Genomic DNA, 16,900 nt, shown 5'->3' on the forward strand with positions numbered 1-16,900 from the left:
GCGGACCCCCAAAAAAAAAAAAAAAACGAATCATGTGGAACGGTCGTGACACGTCAGCAATAACGGACGGAAGTAGTGGGGTCAATAAACGGCGGGTATGTCGTGGGGAGGGTTCGCTGTAACGGAGGAGACGACGACCCTCTCTCTCTCTCCCCACGTTCTCCAACACTCTCTTCTTTCCTCAATCATTTGCTGTCTATTTACTATTCTACCCCTGCTTCACTCTTTTTGACCAACATTATTGACCTTCCCTTTATTTGATTGCAACATACTATATACATTTTAGCAACCTAACCAATGGGAAAGTTATTAAAAAGTGATATTGAGAATCTGTGATTGTGATTATAGGGGGTGAGGCAAATCTACTAATTAGGCTGTCTTATAATTATAATTAAATTAATGGGATTTAGACATTAAGTGAGAGAGTCAAAAAGACCTAACAAAAAAAAAGAGAGGGGCGTTTTCGTAATTTGGTCATCGTTTTTTTTGTCTACATCATCTCTCCTTTGACGTTGAAAAAGCCCCCATCTTTTTTGCTCATTCCCACACACACACACACACAGACAGAGAGAAAGAGATACATCATCATCATACATCTCTTCTTCTTCTTCGCTTTTTTTCTTCTCTCTTTCTCCTTTGGCTAAGTGTGTTTTCTTGCTTTCAAGCCATACCCGAAGCCCTTTTTTAGTAGGATATACGCTTTGGTCTTTCTTAATCCATCCACTGATAAGGTACTTTTATTTCATTCACTTTTGTCTTAGTTATACAACTTTTGTGTGAATCTTCTTCTTCTTGTTTCAGACTTTTTGATTTACTACACTCGTGGGTTTCTTTTAGCTGTCTTGAAAACATAGGATGAACTTTGGTTTTGGTTCAATCTCTTTTCAAAAAATCAAAGCTTTCGGTTTTAACGTTTAATGGGTTTGGTCTGTTTTTTTTTTTTTATGAACTTGGGTGATCATTCATAATAATAGTTGTGAATTTTGTGATTTTACCGCTTCAAAGCAAGATTTTAGATTAGGTGTGATGAGTAGTATGCTTTTAATCAATCAACAAAGTGTATACAAAACAAAAGAATGAGACTTTGATTGGTACAAAAGATTTTTTTTTAATTTTTCAATGATTCTTGACTTTAGCATTGCTATGTTACAATGTTTAGTCATTAGATGGAACAATGGGTGGCTACTCAAGACAAGAAGCTCCATTTTTAGTTTGATTTAAGGGATTTGGATCTGCGCTTAAAGTTCGAATATTTCATCATCTTTGTGTGGATTTGGAAGTTTTTTTGAACTGAATGGCGTCTGAGGATTTGAGTGTTGTTGCGGAATCAAAGAAAGGAGAAGAGAATGTTCATGTTGATAATTCCAATGATATGAACAGACCTGAGAGTCTTGACTTATCTACTGTGACAACTGATGATAACAATGAGAATGTTCCAAAAGATGAAGCTTCTAAGTTGGTTAAGGTATAAATTATACCGTATAATGCTCTTCTTACAAGACTTGGACTCAAGTTTTGAACCTTGCTTTGTTAGTCTAACATACTCACCTCTGTGTCATTCTCTCTGCAGGAAGCTGACCTCCCTGAGCCTGCTACTTCAGTGAAGAGTAAAACACCTAAGGATAACAAAACTGTTAAGAGAAAGTCAGGGACCTTTTCTCGGAGCCCCAGATTCCTTTCTCAGAGTTCTTCATTTCCTACTAAAGGACCTCATGCTGATATTACTAGAAAGAGCATTGATGCAACAACATCAAAGCCTAGTCTTAAACCCGTCGTTGCAAGTGGATCCAAACCAAAGGCCACTCCATCTTCAAGCAGTAGTGTTTCCACTAAGCGCACCAGTTTAGTATCTGCTCCCCTCAAAAAGCAAACTATGGTACTTGTTTTTAAAACGCAATCAGTATTGTTAGTCGTTTGAAGTTTTCCTGTTCTTAATTAATCATTTTTTTTTCTGTGCTGTGTCAGCCTGTGAAATCCATTTCTAAGGTTGCAGCTCAAGGCCCTACTTCCAAGTAAGTGCTTATATAAAATACGTAATTGTGGAATGATATAAGCCAACTAAGCTACTGTCTGAAAGTGATGATCTGAATAAGCAACTAAACTGTTCTCCCGCATCAATTGCAGATTGGGAGATGAAGGTTCAAAATCCATCAAAGCTGAAACGGCAGGCAAGGATAACGAGGAGGCCGGAACAACCACTGATGTGTAAGTTTGTTCTTTACCTTGTTTTAGCATACATGTTTCCAGTAGTTTCAAATGTAGGAATGTGGCAGTACATTTGAGGAAGTAAGTAAAACATATGTGTGTATGCATCTATTAATTTTACAGGGTTGCTGATAAAGTATCCAAATCGCCGAAAGCTGAAATGACAAGCAAGGATGATGATGACACACGTTCAACTACCACTTCGTATGCACTTTCTTCGTGTAGTTCCTTTGTTCATTAGTGACATATGTATCTCTATATATATTTATAATGTTATATATGTTTAACAGAACTTCTACACCTCGTGGGCGGAGAAGCAGCGTTGGGTCAGCATCTGGATTCTCGTTCAGGTTGGAGGAACGAGCTGAGAAACGGAAGGAGGTTACTGCTTATGCTCACTCTCTATGCTTACAACTTTTTCATTTTCAGGTTTTTTAGTTCTGTCCTGACTTTTTCTGGTTTACTTTTCAGTTTTATATGAAACTAGAAGAGAAGATCCAAGCAAAGGAAGTGGAGAAGACCAATTTGCAGGCGAAATCACAGGTTAACTTTTGAGGAGTCTTTTATTATGGAAGAAACTGTTTGTGATCTGACGTTTTCATTTGTTTGGTCAAATGGATTCTGTTTGTTTAGGAGAGTCAGGAAGAAGAGATCAAGAGGTTGAGGAAGAGTTTGACATTCAAGGCTGGTCCTATGCCTAGTTTCTACAAAGAACCTCCACCTAAGGTTGAATGGAAGAAGGTTTGCTTCTTTGCTCTTCAGTTCCTATGTGATCAAACTTGTCCTGTAACTGTTTTTCTTATATGGATGTGTTGGCCATGAATTGTTGTTGCAGATACCAACTACTCGTCCTAAATCTCCTAAGCTAGGACGCAGGAAGAGTAGCAGCGATGCAACAGGAGTTGTAGCTGCTCCTCGTGTGACAAAACCAAAAGACTCATCATCATCTACACTGAAGAAACCCATAACAAAATCTCAGCCAAAGCTTGAAACTCAAGAGAAGACAGTGAAGGCTAAAGAAAAGAAAAAGGAAGGGAAGAAAGAAGAAGCAGAGAAGAGAGGAGATGAAGAGAAGGCTACTGCTGTGGCTGCAGAACCAGAAGAGAAGAAACCGAACTCCAACAACGTCCAAGTGAAGGCCGAGATTATGACAAGCGAGGTTGCAGTGGGAGGTTGATCAGTGAAGCAAAAGAGAGCGTTTGGCAGCGATATCTAATGTCTGCTTCTTCTTTTTTTCTTAAAGCATTAATGTGAATAGAGTTGTTGCGTCGAGTTTTTTTTTTTTTTTTTCTTACTTTAAGAGTTTACTTCATTCCTTCAGTTTATTTTTTTGGGAAATTAAGCCTCCATTGCTTCATAATGAAGATGGTCTAATGTGTCACACTTAAACATGTAATACATATATCATGAGGATGTGATATGTGTGAATTTGAAGAGTACAACAGTGGTGGGTTGTGCAAATATTAATGGCAAAGCTTCAATGGAGAGGCTTGTGGGGTCTTTTTATTTACAGCTGATGTTTACCAAAGGTCAGGTACGAATATCATTGTGGGCTATTCCGTATTTGGTAGGAACATATATGTTTGTGGTGGAGATGAGATTATGCTTCAAATCTATGAACTACATTTTGCAAACTTAAATCTGAACCCAAAAAAATGAACAAGAGTTAATATTAGTACTCACTCCTAAGATTTTGATTCTTAACATACCATTACCATAACCATAACCATAACCATACAAGATCTAATGTTCAAAATGTTAAAGAATAAGTATATAGGTATATTAGTTTATAAATCTCTGAAAACGAAACGATGTGAGGTTAAGAATTTCTATTAACAAATGTTCTTATGTGTGGTTTCCGATATTGCATCCATACTAGGGATCATTTTAGTTTTTTATATATTATGATTCTTAACAATTGTCTTATCTTTTCAAGCGATGTAAAACATCGTATACACATTTATTTATTTATCGATTGAATAATATATGTCTGTTTAGAAAAATTTGAATCACGTCCAATTGCAAAAAAAATCACAAATTTTATTAAGTAAATTGATTATAAAATAATTCAAAATAATTTAAATATAAAATAAAATAATAATGAAAGGAGAATCATTTTTGAATTAAGTATTAGGTAGAGATATAGAAAAATACTTAGGTTCTCCATTCACCTCCTCTTCTCTCAGCCAATCAGAATCTTCCATCTAATATTTCATTTAAAAAATAAATCAAAATTAAATTAAAAAGCAAATCAAATTAAGGAAACAAATTATGTATACTTTTAATTAAGGAAATTTAAATATTGGCTTGATTTAGATTTTTAAAATTAGAATAAAATTATATGTCGGTTTGAGTTTACAAATGAAGTGGTTAGGGTTTAAATTTTACAACTAAAACGAAATTATATGTCGGTTTGAGTTTACAAATGAGGTGGTTAAGGTTTAGATTTTACAATTAGAATGAAATTATATGTCGGTTTGGGTACAAATGAGATGGTTAGGGTTTAGATTTTACAAGTAGAACAAAATTATATGTCGGTTTGGGTTCACAAATGAGATGTTAGGGTTTAGATTTCACGATTAGAACAAAATTATATGTCGGTTTGGGTTCACAAATGAGATGGTTAGGGTTTAGATTTTACAAGTAGAACAAAATTATATATCAGTTTGGGTTCACAAATGAGATGGCTAGAGTTTAGATTTTATATATGTCGGTTTGGGTTTATTAAAGAGCGGTTTAAATTTTTTTAATTTTATAATAATATATACAGATTTTATTTCCTTATTTTATAAGGGGGTGAATGGAGAGGTTCACCCCTAGGAGTGAACCCAAATATTGTTCAGAGATATATATGAAACTGGATAAAATTTGGAAAAATGTTTTCTCCAAAGTAATTAATTTCCAATAAATTATGGATCTGTCAAACCTATAGCAGTATGGACTCTCTGATAGTATTTATCTACAAAATTAAATGAGTGGAGCCCAAACCAATCCCTTACCCAACTCACTTTTTTTCTTTTCATGTTTTGTTAGTAATTTATGGCTATAAATGGTGTATAATACTATAATACGATAATTTAAGCAAGCCTTTGGAAATAACCTTTAGAGCAAGAGGATGAGTTTGATACTAAAGTTTCTGCTTCTGCTTCTATTTTTCTTGAGTCATCATGCTTATTCTGGCTCTATCATCAAGTTTCTCCCGGGTTTTGACGGCCCTCTTCCTTTTGAACTCGAAACCGGGTTTGTTAAATCTCCCTTTTGCAAACATTTTGTTTTTAGTTTGGATTTAGTAATCAGCCATTTTTTTCTAAATGAAGGTACATTGGTATTGGTGAGGAGGAGGAAGCCCAACTGTTTTACTATTTCATCAAGTCTGAGAACAATCCAAAAGAAGACCCTCTTCTACTATGGTTAAATGGAGGACCAGGATGTTCTTCTCTCACTGCCCTTCTTTCCGAGATTGGTAAGTCTATACTTTTTTCCTCTTGCTCTAAGGGTTATATTCAAAGCTAAGGTGGTTCAAAGTGGGTTAAAATATATATATAGGTCCTGTGGCTTTGAAGTCCGAGGTTTACAATGGAAGTGTCCCTTCTATGTTCTCTACTACATATTCATGGACAAAGGTAGCTGCAAGGGAAGTATATATGTTCATATGTCGATCTCAAACCCAATCAAGATCTATTATTAATGATATTAAATTTGGCATAATTTTGTAGGTAGCGAACATAATATTCTTGGACCAGCCTGTTGGAGCTGGCTTCTCATATTCAAGAACTTCACTTGATAAAACTAGTGACACAAATGAAGTTAAGATGATCCATGAGTTTCTTCAAAAGGTTATACGACAAACCTTCTTTTATTGTTTTTTTTTTTGTTTTTTTTTTACATTTTTCGTGGTTCCGTATAGCTCTTGTGTAAGTTCAACGCTTCTCATTACCTTCTAAGTGATTTCAAGCTTTACACGTTCTGATTTTTTAATTGGTATTCAGCCAGCGTGTAGCTCATCGATTAAGGTGGTTTTTTCTTTTTTTTTTGTTTCATAGTGGTTAAGCAAACATCCACAATTTATCTCCAACCCATTTTACGCTACCGGAGACTCTTATGCCGGTATGATTGTTCCGGTCCTTGTTGACGAAATCTCAAAAGGTATAACATATACACTTTTATTAAGTAATCCAATGTTTCTTTCTCTCATGTTTTAACAATATCGATATTGTGATGCAGGGAATTATATATGTTGCAACCCTCCTATAAATCTACAGGTCATTGATATTTGATCATTTCTACTTACCTTATGTACATATATAGTTTCAAGAACATGATCAAGTTGCCGATCATATTTGTTGCCGAAAACAGGGTTATGTGCTCGGAAACCCGATAACACATGATCAAGTTGAACTAGACTATCGTATTCCATTTGTTCATGGAATGTCATTAATATCTGATGAACTCTACCAGGTACGAAATATGTGTCATGCTTAATTAATTAATTTGTTACTAGAGTTTTTTTTTTCTTTTTTATATATTTATTTCTGTGTTTTTATACAAACCTTATAGCTTGCCAAATTTGAAAGCCTAAAATTATATAACAATGTTCGAAATCTAAATATTATTTTTACAGTCACTGAAGAGATTTTGCAAAGGAAATTATTACAATGTGGATCCACGTAACACAAAATGTTTGAAAGTTGTTCAAGAATACCATAAGGTACACACACTTTGAAATTTGGTCGATACTTTTTTCTCTCCGTAACAAATATCATCACTAATTCAGTTTTATTTTTATTGGTGTTTACAGTGCACTGACAAAATAAATATACATCATATATTATTCCCAAATTGTGATGACACAATTACACAAAATATAGCTCCTGATTGCTTTGTAAGTAACACATCTTTCCTCCATCTAGTGACCCATGTAAAAAAGTTGACTTCATCTGTTTTCAAAATCCTACACAAAATATATTTCCTCATTGCTTTATAAGTATTTTACCAATTTTTTGCCTAATAGAAAAGTAAATGAAAAAAAAAACAAATAAAAGCGAAGATCGTTTACGCGACTAATATGATGAAATTATATTATTAACTCTATTTAATTACTCTACCATATTTTGCAATTACTTCATGATCAAAGATCAAAGTCCTTACTCCTTAGTATAGCTAGATAGGCAATATCTAAGTAAACATGTTAATTTAATGTTTAATGAGATTGTGATATACTGGCCAATGTATCTATCTTACCTAGTCATCTACTCTGTATAAAAATAGAGTTGTTAATCGGGAAAAAAACTTAAAAATACCTCATCTATTTTTTATTTGGACGTTTAATACCTCGTCTTTTTTGGTTGGAAGAAAAATACATCATTTAATTAAAAGATGCGATTTAATACCTAAACTAATAAATTTTGTTAGTTTCATACCTACGCTTTTTTGACAAAAATATAATTCCGTTTTTATCCTTACTATATCAAATAATAATTAATTTTAAATAATATGACATTAATTTATAAGTTTATTTGAATTATTATTTATTTTAATTACAATTTTTTTTTACAAAAAAAATACAATCATCTTCATCAAACTCTAATTCATGTTTATTCTCCTCTCTCGCTTTCACAGACTTGGTCATATCATTTAACATAAAATAAAATTAATTTTAATTCAAATACACTTATAAATTAATTAAAATAAAATTAATTTTAATTCAAATAAACTTATAAATTAATGTCATATCATTTAAAATTAATTATTAATTGATATAGTAAGGGTAAAAATGGAAGTTTATTTAAATATTTAAAATAAAATTTTTAAAATAAAATTAATTCTAATTCAAATAAACTTATAAATTAATGTCATATCATTTAAAATTAATTATTAATTGATATAGTAAGGGTAAAAACAGAATTTTATTTAAATATTTAAAACAAAATTGTAATTAAAATAAATAATTTTAATTCAAATAAACTTATAAAGTAATGTCATATCATTTAAAATTAATTATTAATTAATATAGTAAGGGTAAAAACGGAATTTTATTTTTGTCAACAAATCGTAGGTATGAAACTAACAAAATTTATTAGTTTAGATATTAAATCGCATGTTTTAATTAAATAATATATTTTTCTTCCAACCAAAAAAGACAAGGTATTAAACGTCCAAATAAAAATAAGAAAAGGTTGATTATGCAGTATTATAAGTATTATCTTTTCGAACGCTGGGCCAACAAAGAGAGCGTTCGCAAAGCTCTTCAGATCAAGAAGGTATTTGCAAGCTTAATTAAAGATCATTAATCAATTACCATATTATATTAAATTTTTGTATAATCAATTTTTTAAAATGAATACAGGGAAGCAAAGTGGAATGGGTGCGATATAATCATACGATACCATACGATAGAAACATTATAAGCAGTGTACCATACCATATGAATAACAGCATTAACGGCTACCGGTCTCTAATATTCAGGTAATAGTTAAACCAATACTTTCCAAGAACTGATTTGGTGCAAATATAAACATTATAAGCAGTGTAGGTGTGGCCGTCTGGGCAAAACATTTACAAATATAGAGAACAAACCAGTGTCTTGCAAACCAGACCAGACCGGCAGATCAAAGAACAAACCAGTGTCTTGCAAACCAGACCAGACCGGCAGATCAAACCGGTTGAATCGTCAACCGGCAAACATACTGGGTGAAATTCTTCTTAAAATTTAGACTATATAATGCTTGAATAAAACTATAGAAACTCAGCTAAACCCGATGAACCAGCGGTTGAGCTTGCATATCATATCAAATCCAATCACTAAAACTTGAACTTTGAGATTAATTTAATTGGATAAAATTTAAGTTATCAATATAATATAGTTTTTTACTTGACTTTATAAAAAAAAATTGAATTGATGAAAATATTAGTGGTTTACACACACAAAAAAATTGAAAGTTACCAATTTTAGCAACTTAGCTTTTTATCTCGAAAAATATAAATCAATCATATGGAGTCAAAAATAATATGCAATATAACCTCTCTTTTTTATGGTAAAATTTGTAAAATATTTAGAAGATACACGTAAGGCTTATATTGCATATTAGAAGACTAGGACTAGGAATCTACCTTATATTGCATATTAAGGTATATGATTCATATTCATTGGAGTAATAAATAGTATATCAAATTAAAGCCTTCACGACTAGGAATCCAATTTACTTTTACAATTTTAAAAACTATAAGGTATATGACCATGAAAGCATTTAGAAGATACACGTAAGGCTTATATTTTGTACCTTTTAGACTTAATTGTTTTATTTACATTTTTTTTGGAAATACTGAAATAGAGGGTAAAGATGCAAAAAATTGACGACTTAGAGGGTTTTTTTGAGTAATACCTATGTTTATTTTTTTTAAAAATAATGCATATATTTATGAGTAAAACAATAAAAATTTGAAAAAGAATGAGCTTATAGGAATGAATTTTTATTACTTGATGAGAGTGTTGGTATTTTTATTTATGTTTTCTTTAAAAAAACTTAACTCATTAAAATTGGTTTTGGATGAAGTAAAATTACAACTTATGAAACTATGACATATAAAAAAAATGATGTTTACAAAAATAAATTTAAATATTTATTTCTCTAACTATTTATCTTTTGTCAATTTTTTTTTTATAATTATTCTTAAAAAATAATACAATGATATGAAGCACAAATTTTGTTTAATAAAAAGTTAACATATGGTTTTAGACTTATAGTTTTCTATAAATTTAAAGATTGTATACGTACTCATAAAACTTGTGCCGTTTATGTTGAACAGTGGTGATCATGATATGGTGTTGCCTTCCATTGCAACTCAAGCCTGGATAAAATCTCTCAATTATTCAATCACTCATGATTGGAAGCCTTGGATGATAAACGATCAAATCGCTGGGTACTTATTGGTTTATGTTACTCTTGTTCATTAATTTCTCATCGTATCATAAATTTATTAAACTCACGTAATATCATTCTTTCGACAGATACACGAGAACTTATGCAAATAAGATGACCTTTTCTACTATCAAAGCAAGTTTTCTCATTTAAACCCATCATTTCTATTTTCATCCCATTGTAGTGAAACGTCTTTAATTTGCTAATTGTTTTGAGCATTTTGACTTTAGGGATGTGGACACACGCCAGAGTATCTACCAGAAGAGTCCTCGATCCTATTCAAAAGGTGGATCAATGGCCAACTTTTATAATAGAGCCTCATCCAAAAATTAAGAATAAAAATGTATAACATGAAATGCTTGTAGACAATATCATTATCTACTATGTGAGTAATTGCGCTATGCGCGACTCTTCGCTTTTATTCTTATTACCAAATTGTTTGCCTACCTATATTTAAGTCTCGATGTCGAGTTTTCGAGTCAGGTTTGGGGTATGTTTTAGAAGTTCAAGTATTGTGGATTTGTGGGTCAAGAAATTTTAGACTACGTTGCCACAACACATTGAAAAAAATAAACCGAATAGATAACAAAAACGGAGATCAAGACGAAACAGTGTATTCAAAAACGATATCTAATGTCTGCTTCTTCTTTTTTTCTTAAAGCATTAATGTGAATAGAGTTGTTGCGTCGAGTTTTTTTTTTTCTTACTTTAAGAGTTTACTTCATTCCTTCAGTTTATTTTTTTGGGAGATTAACCCTCAATTGCTTCATAATGAAGATGGTCTAATGTGTTACACTCAAACATGTAATACATATATTATGAGGATGTGATATGTGTGAATTTTAAGAGTACAACAGTCGTGAGTTGTGCAAATATTAATGGCAAAGCCTCAATTCAATGGAGAGGCTTGTGGGGTCTTTTTCTTTACAGCTGATGTTTACCAAAGGTCAGGTACGAATATCCTTCTGGGCTATTCCGTATTTGGTAGGAACATATATGTTTGTGGTGGAGATGAGATTATGCTTCAAATCTATGAACTACATTTTGCAAACTTAAATCTGAACCCAAAAAAATGAACAAGAGTTACTATTAGTACTCACTCCTAAGATTTTGATTCTTAACATACCATAACCATACAAGATCTAATGTTCAAAATGTTGAAGAACATATAGGTATATTAGTTAATAAATCTCTGAAAACGAAACGATGCGAGGTTAATAATTTCTGATAACAAATGTTCTTATGTGTGGTTTTCGACATTGCATCCATATTAGAGATCATTTTAGTTTTTTTTCTTTTTTTTCTATTATGATTCTTAACAATTGTCTTATCTTTCCAAGCGATTTAAAACATTGTATACACATTTATTTATTCATTGATTGAATAATATATGTCTGTTTAGAAAAAAATTGAATTACATCATATTGCAAAAAAAATCACAAATTTTATTAAGTAAATTAATTATAAAATAATTCAAAATAATTTAAATATAAAATAAAATAATAGAGAAAGTAGAATCATATTTGAATCAAGTATTAGGTAGAGATATTTATGAAACTGGATAAAATTTGGAAAAATGTTTTTTCCAAAGTAATTAATTTCCAATAAATTATGGATCTGTCAAACCTATAGCAATATCGACTCTCTGATATTTATCTACAAAATTAAATGAGTGGAGCCCAAACCAATCATAAATTCCTACCCAACTCACTTTTTTTTTCATGTTTTGTTGGTAATTTATGGCTATAAATGGTATAATACGATAATTTAAGCAAGCCTTTGAAAAAAACCTTATGAGCAAGAGGATGAGTTTGCTACTAAAGTTTCTGCTTCTGCTTCTATTTTTCTTGAGTCATCATGCTTATTCTGGCACTATCATCAAGTTTCTCCCGGGTTTTGAAGGCCCTCTTCCTTTTGAACTCGAAACCGGGTTTGTTAAATTTCCCTTTTGCAAACCTTTTGTTTTGAGTTTGGATTTAGTAATCAGCCATTTTTTCTAAATGAAGGTACATTGGTATTGGTGAGGAGGAGGAAGCCCAACTGTTTTACTATTTCATCAAGTCTGAGAACAATCCAAAAGAAGACCCTCTTCTTCTATGGTTAAGTGGAGGACCAGGAAGTTCTTCTCTCACTGGCCTTATTTCCGAGATTGGTAAGTCTATACTTTCTTTTTCTCTTGCTCTAAGGGTTATTTTCAAAGCTAAGGTGGTTCAAAGTGGGTTAAAATATATATATATATATATATATATATATATATAGGTCCTGTGGCTTTGAAGTCCGAGGTTTACAATGGAAGTGCCCCTTCTATGTTCTCTACTACATATTCATGGACAAAGGTAGCTGGAAGGGAAGTACATATGTTCATATGTCGATCACAAACCCAATCAATGATCTATTATATATTAATGATCTTACTAAATTTGGCATAATTTTTGTAGGTAGCGAACATAATATTCTTGGACCAGCCTGTTGGAGCTGGCTTCTCATATTCAAGAACTCCACTTGATAAAACTAGTGACACAAATGAAGTTAAGATGATCCATGAGTTTCTTCAAAAGGTTAAGACAAACCTTTTTTTTTATTGTTTTCGTTTTTTTTCACATTTTTCGTGGTTCCGTATAACTCTTGTGTAAGTTCAACACTTCTCATTACCTTCTAAGTGATTTCAAGCTTTACACGTTCTGATTTTTTAAATGGTATTGAGTATTCAGCCAGCATGTAGCTCATCGATTAAGGTGTTTTTCTTTTTTCATTTCATAGTGGTTAAGCAAACATCCACAATTTATCTCCAACCAATTTTACGCTAGCGGAGACTCTTATGCCGGTATGATTGTTCCGGCCCTTGTTGACGAAATCTCAAAAGGTATAACACATACACTTTTATTAAGTAATCCAATGTTTCTTTTCTCTCATGTTTTAACAATATAGATATTGTGATGCAGGGAATTATATATGTTGCAACCCTCCTATAAATCTACAGGTCATTGATATTTGCTCATTTCTACTTACCTTATGTACATATATAGTTTCAAGAACACTTATATATTTGTTGCCGAAAACAGGGTTATGTGCTCGGAAACCCGGTAACACATTATCAAATTGAACAAAACTATCGTATTCCATTTGCTCATGGAATGTCATTAATATCTGATGAACTCTACGAGGTACGAAATATGTGTCATGCTTAATTTGTTACTAGAGTTTTTTTTCTTTTTTTAATATATATTTCTGTGTTTTTATACAAACCTTATAGCTTGCCAAGTTTGAAAGCCTAAAATTATATAACAATGTTCGAAATCTAAATATTATTTTTACAGTCACTGAAGAGATTTTGCAAAGGAAATTATTACAATGTGGATCCACGTAACACAAAATGTTTGAAAGTTGTTCAAGAATACCATAAGGTACACACACTTTGAAATTTGGTCGATACTTTTTTCTCTCCGTAACAAATATCATCACTAATTCAGTTTTATTTTTATTGGTGTTTACAGTGCACTGACAAAATAAATATACATCAGATATTAATACCAAATTGTGATGACACAATTACACAAAATATAGCTCCCGATTGCTTTGTAAGTGACACATCCTTCCTCCATCTAGTGACCCATGTAAAAAAGTTGACTTCATCTGTTTTCAAAATCCTACACAAAATATATTTCCTCATTGCTTTATAAGTATTTTACCAAATTTTTTTGGCTAATAGAAAAGTAACTGAAAAGAAAACAAATAAAACTATAAAAGCGAAGATCGTTTACGCAACTAGTATGATGAAATTATATTATTAACTCTATTTAATTACTCTACCATATTTTCCAATTACTTCATGATCAAAGATCAAAGTCCTTACTCCTTAGTATAGCTAGATAGGCAATATCTAAGTAAACATGTTAATTTAATGTTTAATGAGATTGTGATATACTGGCCAATGTATCTATTACCTAGTCATCTACTCTGTATAAAAATAGAGTTGCTAATCAATCCTTGCTGTTTAGTTACTTAAACTAGGAATCGAATTAAAATAAACGAATCTCATATGTACAGTATGAGTGGAGATATATATTTCAAAAAAAAGAGAGTCAGTTTTATGATATTTCAAATAAGAAAAGGTTGATTATGCAGTATTATAAGTATTATATTTTCGAACGCTGGGCCAACACAGAGAGCGTTCGCAAAGCTCTTCAAATCAATAAGGTATTTGCAAGCTTAATTAAAGATCATTAATCAATTACTATATCATGTTAATTTTTGTATAATCTATTTTTATATAATGTAAATTTGGAACAATCTATTAATACAGGGAAGCAAAGTGGAATGGGTGCGATATAATCATACGATACCATACGATAAAAACATTATAAGCAGTGTACCATACCATGTGAATAACAGCATTAACGGCTACCGGTCTCTAATCTTCAGGTAATAGTTAAATTTATACTTTCCAAGAACTGATTTTGTGCAAATATAAACTACGAGTAGGTGTGGCCGTCTGGGCAAAACATTTACAAATATAGAGAACAAACCAGTGTCTTGCAATCAAGACCAAACTGGCAGATCAAACCGGTTGAATTGTCAACCGGCAAGTATACCGGGTGAAATTCTTATTAAAATCTAGACTATAAAACGCTCGAATAAAACCATAGAAACTCTGCTAAACCCGATGAACCAGCGGTTGAGCTTGCATATCATATTAAATCCAATCACTAAAACTTGAACTTTGAGATTAATTTAATTGGATAAAGTTTAAGTTATCAATATAATATAGCTTTTTACTTGACTTTATTAAATAAAATAAAAAAATTGAATTGATGAAAATATTAGTGGTTTCTACACACCAATTTTTTTTTGAAAGTTACCAATTTTAGCAACTTAGCTTTTTATCTCGAAAAATATAAATCAATCATATGGAGTCAAAAATAATATGCAATATAACCTCTCTTTTTTATGGTAAAATTTGTAAAATATTAATAAATAGTATATCAAATTAAAGCCTTCACGACTAGGAATCCAATTTACTTTTACAATTTTAAAAACTATAAGGTATATGACCATGAAAGCATTTAGAAGATACACGTAAGGCTTATATTTTGTACCTTTTAGACTTAATTGTTTTATTTACATTTTTTGGAAATACTGAAATAGTGCAAAAAATTGACGACTTAGAGGGTTTTTTGAGTAATACCTATGTTTAGTTTTTTAAAAAACAATGCATATATTTATAAGTAAAACAATAAAAATTTGAAAAAGAATGAGCTTATAGGAATGAATTTTTATTACTTGATGAGAGTGTTGGTATTTTTATTTATGTTTTCTTTCAAAAAAAATTAACTCATTAAAATTAGTTTTTGATGAAGTAAAATTATAACTTATGAAACTATGAAATATAAAAAATGATTTTTACAAAAATAAATTTGAATTTTTATTTCTCTAACTAGTTATCTTTTGTCAATTTTTTTTTTAAAAAGTATTCTTATTTTTTAATACAATGATATGAAGCACAAATTTTGTTTAATAAAAAGTTAACATATGGTTTTAGACTTATAGTTTTCTATAAATTTAAAGATTGTATACGTACTCATAAAACTTGTGCCGTTTATGCTGAACAGTGGTGATCATGATATGGTGTTGCCTTCCATTGCAACTCAAGCCTGGATAAAATCTCTCAATTATTCAATCACTCATGATTGGAAGCCTTGGATGATAAACGATCAAATCGCTGGGTACTTATTGGTTTATGTTACTCTTGTTCATTAATTTCTCATCGTATCATAAATTTATTAAACTCACGTAATATCATTCTTTCGACAGATACACGAGAACTTATGCAAATAAGATGACCTTTTCTACTATCAAAGCAAGTTTTCTCATTTAAACCCATCATTTCTATTTTCATCCCATTGTAGTGAAACATCTTTAATTTGCTAATTGTTTTGAGCATTTTGACTTTAGGGATGTGGACACACACCAGAGTATCTACCAGAAGAGTCCTCGATCCTATTCAAAAGGTGGATCAGTGGCCAACTGTTGTAATAGAGCCTCATCCAAAAATTAAGAATAAAATTTTATAACATGAAACGCTTGTAGACAATATTATTATCTACTAAGTGAGTAATTGCGCTATGCACGACTCTTCGCTTTTATTCTTATTACCAAATTGTTTGCGTACCTATATTTAAGTCTGGGTGTTAGAGTATTCGGGTCGGGTTTGGGTTATATTTTAGGAGTTCAAGTATTGTGGGTCTAGAAGTTTTAGATCATGTTGCCACACCACGTTGAAAGAAATAAACTGAATAAATAACAAAAAGCGGAGATCAAGATGAAACCGTGTATTCAAGGGAGTGGAGATGGGAGAAGAACATGTGAGCCAACAAGATCTCTCCTTATATGAGGAAGTTTTCGTGAAATGACTCTCATTAAATTTTACTTAGTCCAATAAGATGGTCTCTAATGTGTTGAACTCAAAACTGTAAACATATATTATGAGGATGTCATATGAGTGAATTTGAAGAGAAGACCATTGGTGAGTTGTGGAGTTGTGCAAATAGAAATGTCAAAGGAGAGGCTTGTGGGGTCTTCCTTTACAGCTGATGTTTATTAAGGTCAGATACAAATATCCTTGTGGGCTATTCCGTATTCGGAACATGTTTGTGGTGGATATGAGACTATGCTAAATCTATGAACTACATTTTACAAGCTTAAATCTGAACCCCAAAAAAAAAAAACGAACATGAATTAGTACTAGTACTCACTCCTAAGATTTTGATTGTTCACAT

At 31.4% G+C, this 16,900-nt stretch overlaps 3 protein-coding genes across 6 annotated transcripts; all 3 read left to right on the plus strand.

Moving 5' to 3' along the window:
- Positions 1–259: 259 nt before the first annotated feature.
- On the plus strand, positions 260–3,715 carry LOC104785946 (protein WVD2-like 4). The gene is made up of 10 exons (XM_010511243.3): positions 260–731; positions 1,160–1,465; positions 1,571–1,876; positions 1,966–2,012; positions 2,125–2,205; positions 2,329–2,409; positions 2,496–2,586; positions 2,677–2,748; positions 2,839–2,946; positions 3,041–3,715. The coding sequence occupies exons 2-10, from the start codon at positions 1,295–1,297 to the stop codon at positions 3,380–3,382; spliced, it is 1,299 nt and encodes a 432-aa protein (XP_010509545.1). The 5' UTR covers positions 260–731; positions 1,160–1,294; the 3' UTR covers positions 3,383–3,715.
- Positions 3,716–5,202: 1,487 nt separating this feature from the next.
- Positions 5,203–10,545, plus strand: LOC104785944 (serine carboxypeptidase-like 9). 4 transcript variants are annotated; one of them, XR_015598454.1, is made up of 15 exons: positions 5,203–5,445; positions 5,523–5,668; positions 5,752–5,828; positions 5,922–6,041; positions 6,249–6,351; positions 6,430–6,467; positions 6,562–6,663; positions 6,827–6,913; positions 7,004–7,087; positions 8,394–8,465; positions 8,552–8,670; positions 8,733–8,895; positions 10,012–10,125; positions 10,214–10,259; positions 10,355–10,545. XR_015598454.1 is itself a non-coding variant. In XM_010511241.2 (14 exons), exons 1-14 carry the CDS (start codon positions 5,321–5,323, stop codon positions 10,433–10,435), a joined length of 1,314 nt encoding a protein of 437 aa, XP_010509543.1. In that variant the 5' UTR covers positions 5,203–5,320; the 3' UTR covers positions 10,436–10,545. The 4 variants fall into 4 exon arrangements, 1 of the variants encoding a protein (XP_010509543.1); XR_015598453.1 differs by having other exon boundaries at positions 8,738–8,895; XM_010511241.2 differs by lacking the exon at positions 8,733–8,895.
- Positions 10,546–11,845: 1,300 nt separating this feature from the next.
- On the plus strand, positions 11,846–16,247 carry LOC104785947 (serine carboxypeptidase-like 9). The gene is made up of 14 exons (XM_010511245.3): positions 11,846–12,054; positions 12,131–12,276; positions 12,384–12,460; positions 12,563–12,682; positions 12,885–12,987; positions 13,067–13,104; positions 13,187–13,288; positions 13,442–13,528; positions 13,619–13,702; positions 14,250–14,321; positions 14,428–14,546; positions 15,734–15,847; positions 15,936–15,981; positions 16,077–16,247. Exons 1-14 carry the CDS (start codon positions 11,918–11,920, stop codon positions 16,155–16,157), a joined length of 1,326 nt encoding a protein of 441 aa, XP_010509547.1. The 5' UTR covers positions 11,846–11,917; the 3' UTR covers positions 16,158–16,247.
- Positions 16,248–16,900: the final 653 nt, after the last annotated feature.

The sequence above is a fragment of the Camelina sativa genome, chromosome 5 (genome assembly GCF_030686135.1).
Source record: "Camelina sativa cultivar CO46 ecotype springtype chromosome 5, ASM3068613v1".
Taxonomy (NCBI): Eukaryota; Viridiplantae; Streptophyta; class Magnoliopsida; order Brassicales; family Brassicaceae; genus Camelina; species Camelina sativa.